General features: G+C 39.6%; 1 protein-coding gene across 1 annotated transcript in view; it reads right to left on the bottom strand.

Annotated features, from left to right (window-relative positions):
- Positions 1-6,042, bottom strand: part of FAM13A (family with sequence similarity 13 member A) — a 264,125-nt gene that overhangs the window by 172,979 nt on the left and 85,104 nt on the right. The window contains exon 6 of the mRNA XM_012805358.2: positions 1,515-1,668. Within this exon, the coding sequence (XP_012660812.2) occupies positions 1,515-1,668 (154 nt within the window). The remainder of the gene's footprint in view (positions 1-1,514; positions 1,669-6,042) is intronic.

Raw genomic sequence — 6,042 nt, 5'->3', positions numbered from 1 at the left:
AAAAAAAACTAGTCACATATGGTATGACTCCATGTACAGAACTGTCCAGAACAGGTGAATCTATACAAACATAAAGCAAATTAGCAATTGTCTCAGGCTGGCAGTGTTTGGAGTTAATAGAGAGTGACTGGTGATGGGTGTAGTGTTTCTTCTTGGAGTTCTGATGATGTTCTAAAATTGTGGTAATAGTAGTGCAATCCTGTAATTATACTAAAAGTCATTTAATTGCACATTTGAAATAAACTAATTATGGGGTATATGAATTATAAACCTATTATATAATAAAGCTGTTATCTAATTAAAAAAGAAAAAATCATTGATTTGAATTTTTCTGTAGTAAAACTAAAACTTTTTGATCTTATTTTCTGCCAATCAATGACAGATTTTTATCAGCTGTTTTACCCTTAATTTAGGTTACATCTGATATTGTCCAGTTATTTCATTTTATCTCAGCATTGTTCTTCCCTTACCTCAAATTTCAGTTTAAAGTTCTCTTTATCATCACCTTGGAAAGATGCCTGCTAAAAGCATTCTCTCCCTTCTCTGTACCTTATAGGGGGTCTGTTGTATCATAACGTAAGCTCTAGTTCAGAAAACCTAGCTTTTGTCTTCTTTTCCTGCCTTGGTAGGCTGCTACTTGATACCCATTCATTACCTTTTTCTCCTTCTTCAAAGTCATGGCCTCAACTGTAAGAAACGCTGAAAATACCCTTCCTTCCCGTACCCACCAAGCACCTCTGCCTTTATCATTCACTGTCACAGGAATCACCAAGAGTATGATGTGTTCAGTAAGTCCCAGAAATCTGAGGTAACCTCCTAAGAAAATCTCTTATATCAGCTCCATTTTGATTTAACTCCATATAAATGAGAAAGAAATAAGGTGCCTTCCTTCTTATCCCATATCTAGAGGATTTGGTTTGGATGTTTACCCTCTGGTTCTCAGCTGTAGGTTGTTAGAGACCTATAGGTGTTTACCTAATGTAAAGAATAAGTTATAAATGATCAGTCAACACATACAAAGGTTTGGAGTGTATCGTCAAGGACTCCTTTACAGCTCGTTAAAATGCTCGTCTTTATTAACCATGGACTAATATATTAGACTTCAAATCAGAGGTTAAGCTTCAGAGTGTGCTGAACACAGGAGGAACAGAGCAAGATTGCCTTTGTCTTATCTAGTTAGGAAGCTAGCACTCCTGAACACAGCCATGTGCTGTAACATCAGCTCCCATAAAAAGGGTGGTGCAACCAACTGACTAACCCTGGGCTCACGTGAGCGCTTTAGAAACAATTCTATAGCAACAAGGAAACATACAATTGCTATTATCCTTCAATCTTAGAAGAATATATATTGATTTAACAAACATCTGATAGAATATTTTCCTAAGAAGAACTCAACACAGGCATAACAAGATGAAGTTATATCCATATGGAATTTTTATGACAAAGAATAACTTAAATGAAATCTCCTGCCTAAAATTACAGCAATACTAAAAATTAAATACAAAGTTACTTACTTTTACCATGATAAGCCTTGCCAGGTTTTCACATCTCTGATTATCATTTCCTGTATACTCTAATTCGAACAAGGTAGTATAATTTTCTAGGATTTTTGCCATTATTTTGTTGCAAAGGTCCTGTTCTTTCATGCCTTCGAGTCCAGATGGCACACTAGAAATCAGGAAAAAAAAATTGAGAGGAATTATTTAGGAAAAACAAAAATTCCTGCACAGCTGACTCATATAGATTTCGAAATGTCCTGAATGATTTGCCTTCTTAATTCTTATATGGGATTTCCAACAAGCTCTATGGTAACATGCATGACATTATTGATACGATCGGTGAATTCCCAAGATCTGAATCAATAACTTGCCCCAAATAAGAAAAGAACACACTGTTCAGGAAGAAGATATGAGCACTGAGTCCAGAAATGTTTTGAATATATTAAAAACTGTTCCACCTAAGATAACATTTACGTAAAAGCAAAAAAGAATGAGTGCCGTCACGGTATAACTATTCACCCACACAAATAATATTACACCTACTCCATCTTTATATAAAGATAATGCATAAAAAGTACAAACTTTAAAGGAAAAAATAAATACTGCTGAGAAAAAGTTTGGATAATCAGTGAGCTGAGGGATGGGCATGTCGAAGGTCTATTCTATTTACATCATTCTCTCTTCTTTTGGTAGGTTTTCAATTTTCCATAATAAAAATAGTTGAAAACAAATCTACAGGACACAGCATGAACAAAGCAAAAAGCTAATCTTCAGAAGATAAGCATGTGTAACTGACATCGGAGTAGTAGTTATGCTATGCAAAGAACTCCTACTAATTGTTAAGAAAGAGAATAAGGACAAAAGAAAAAGTAACCAAACATATAAGCTGGAATACTCACAGAAGAAAACACTGGAATAATCAAGAACCTTATGAAAAGATTCTTAGCCTCACTGAATAATCAGTATAAATTGCATTAGCAAAGCAACATTTACGTATCATTTAATACTCATCTGTATTAGTTTCCTGTGGCTGTTAACAAATTATAACAAGCTGGGGGGTTAAAACAATAGAGGTGGACTGTCTTCCAGTTAGGGAGAGCAAAATTGGTATCACTGAGCTACAAGCAGGTAGCACTCCCTATGAAAGCTCTAGGGGAGAGTCTGCTCCTGGCTTCTCCTAGCTTCTGGTGACTTCCAGCATTCCTTGATTGTAGCTGCGCTGTGACAATCCCTGATCAAGGCAGGCATCTTCCAACCTCTCTCTGCTCCCTCATCACATGGTCTTCTCCTCCATGGATGAGTCTAATTTTCCCCTGCCTTGTTTCTGTCAGGATACATGTGATTGTACTTAGTGCCCCATCCCCTAGTGAACATCACAGTCTTAATCACAACTTCAAAGATTCTTTTTTTCAAGTAAGTAACATTTATGGGTTCCAGAGACTATGACCTGATACCTTTGGAGGCCACTCTTCAGTCTACTACACCACCTGTGGGATACGTAACCTGAGGGGCCTCCCAGGGAGTCACACCCTTGTATATTCCCCTCCCTTGGGTGCAGATAGAACTCCTGATTGGCTTCTGACCCGGTAGGATCTGACAAAGGTGATAGTAAGTCAGTCCTATGATTAGGTTAAAATGTGTACAACTCAGTCTTAACCAACTGAATTGATAAATTCAAAGCTGCCATGTTGAGAGAGCCATGTGGCAGGGAACTAAGGGGACGTCAGGAGGCAGATAGAAGTAAGAACCCAGCAAGACGCTGGGTCTTTAGTCACGCACCTGCAAGGAAATGAACGTTGCCAACAACCTGAACTAGCTTGGAAGCAAATTATTCCCCATATTAAGCCTCTAGATGTAAATGCATCCCAGCTGGTATCTTGATGTCAGCATTGTAAGACCAGCATAGAGAATCCAGTTAAGTTGGGCTTAGATTCCATGGGAACTGTGAGATAGCAAATGTTTGTTATTCTAAGCCACTTAATTTGTGGTGATTTGTTTTACAATAACAGAAAACTAAGAGTTTGGTACCTAGAAGTATCGTGTGTTATTAGAAGTATTTAAAATGTGCAAGTAGCTTCAAAACTGAACACTAGGAGAATCTAGGTAGCATCAAAGAGAAGGCCTAGAATGCCTTTAATGAATAGACAGCTGGACTTTAAGGATGCTGCCCCAGGGAGGCTGCCAGTGAGAGTGCAAATGCAAATGAGGAACGTGATATCAGAAATTGGAGGAAGAGAAATCCTCATTATGGGAGCAGAAAACTTAGCAAAATCATGGGAAGCAAAACTTGTAAGCAATGGTATAGAGATTTTCAAGCAAGAGTTACAAAATGCCACCTGGATTCCTCTTGCCACTTACAGTAAAACCCAAGAGAGAGAGAGAAATTAATGGAAGAACTTACGCTAAAAGGAAATAAGACTTGATTTTAAAAATTCTCAGATTTCCGAGAGAGCAAAACACCCTAAAAATTAAGAGATCACTGTCAGAAAAGCAGGCTCTATAGAAAAGGTTGAGAGTGTGACTGTATAACCTTTTGCTAAAACCTCAGATGAGGAGCTCATGTTATGCGTTCACACAAAGATCCCTTTCAAGCGATGAAGGATGTGCCTCACGGATCCTTTCAATCAAACCAGAGGGCCTCTAGGAATTTAAAAGCAATGTCCCTAAGCTACTTTAGCATGAACCAAAGATGGAAAAGGGATTACTTTAAAAAGATCTGTGGATTTGTCCTTTTTATAAAGGAGTGAAACCCTGTGAAATCCACAGAGGACTCAAAAAGATTCTGAAAAATTTATTTCAGCAGAAACACTGCCAACTTGGAATGAAAGGAACAGAGAGGGAACAAAAATAAAGGAGACCATCAAAGCCCCCAAAGTCTACTGACAAAAAGCAGGATGGTAGGACTAGTTTCTGGCAAACGTGCTGTGCTTTATTAAAAATGAAGGATGACTCAGAGGGCAGAACTGAGAATCCAGAGGGCTGTTAAATAAAAATTACAGGTCATTGTTTTGGACTAAACTTCTGTATGTGGCACCAGGAGACCAGACTAAAAATCAAAATGGTGTCACTCATGCTAAATTTCTACATCAGCAAACCAAAATTATTAACGGACCTTCAAAATCAGGAATAAGAACTCAGGAGAGATAACAGCCTAATTTCCCAAACAGGCCAGTTTCGCGTGGCATGATAATGAGGTTGCCTCTGCTGTAATCCTTACCTGAATAACCCTGGTGTTAACCAGGCAGTTATTTCTCTACTGTTCTATTCCACTTCCCACCGTCTAAGGAAAGCAAATTTGAGTTCAGCTGCTTTTTGCTCTTTGTTTTTGCTTTCTTTAGCCCTTTACCTGCCTATAAAACTGGCCTCTTCTGCTCAACTCTTTGAAATACTTAATCTATTTTGCAGACTGAAGTGTTGCTTGGTTCTAGAATCACAAATAAAGCCAATTGACATCTTTAAACAAAATTGATTGTAATTTTGTCTTTTGACAGATCTAATAATCAATGAAAGTGCCTAAAGAGACTGCTGGACCACTGATGACGCTGAGACCCCTGGAGGGACACGGCAGAGGGCTGCTAACATTTTAGGGTTGCTGAGGGTTGGGGGGAGTTCTTTTCTTCTCTCTCTCTCTCTCTTTTTTTTTTTTTTTTTTGAGATAGAGTCTTATTCTATCACCCTTGGTAGAGTGCTGTGGCATCACAGCTTACAGCAACCGCAAACTCTTGGGCTTGAGTGATCCTCTTACCTCAGCCTCCTGAGTAGCTGGGACTATAGGTGCTCGTCACAACAACTGGCTAGTTTTCCTGTTAGTGGAGAAAGGCTTTTGCTCAGGCTGCTCTCAGACTCCTGAACTCAAGCAACCCACCTACCTAAGCCTCCCAGAGTACTGGTTATAGGCGTGAGCCACCATGCCTGGCCAGTGGTGGTTCTATCTTCCTCGTGTCGATATACGGTAGAAAAGAAAGGCAGAGAGAGCCTGAGAACAGCCTTTGTGGCTGATACCATACCTGAACATGGAAGTCACCAGCAAGTTGCCTGCCAGGACCATCTAAGGATGGGCAAATTACTAAGCTCGATGCCTTACAAACTGTGCTAACCTTTCTGTGACAAGAGTTTATGATTCATCATTATGTCCTGATCACAAGACAATGCTGGTCATGTACAGATATTTCCTAATGGGGTTTGTTGAACATTTACAAATGTTATCTTTGCCCCATGGGGGTCCCTCTCCTGCTTGGGAAAGGACCCTGATTCTGTGGAGTAGGAACTGTGGTCTATCTCTAGCTCAATGAATCTTCTGCCAATACTTGGCTCACTCTCAAATTCTTTCCAGTGCAAAGCCAAGAACCCACGTGATAAGTTCCAGGGACCTCCATCCCTTAGTTGGGACATCTGCATCAGTGGAGCCCTGAGAGTCACGAGTAAGTCCCTCTCAGGTCTGAGCTCTGCTCTCTGTGCATTTGAGCAATGACCTCTTTACCTTATTGGATACCAGGGTTAGTTCACACTGTGAGAGAGTGCTTCACTCTGTGTTTCCCAGGGT

Source organism: Otolemur garnettii, unplaced genomic scaffold, assembly GCF_000181295.1.
Source record: "Otolemur garnettii isolate 467f Iridium unplaced genomic scaffold, OtoGar3 scaffold00039, whole genome shotgun sequence".
NCBI lineage: Eukaryota > Metazoa > Chordata > Mammalia > Primates > Galagidae > Otolemur > Otolemur garnettii.
The sequence above is the reverse complement of the archived record's forward strand: the minus strand, read 5'-3'. Positions and strand labels throughout refer to the sequence as shown.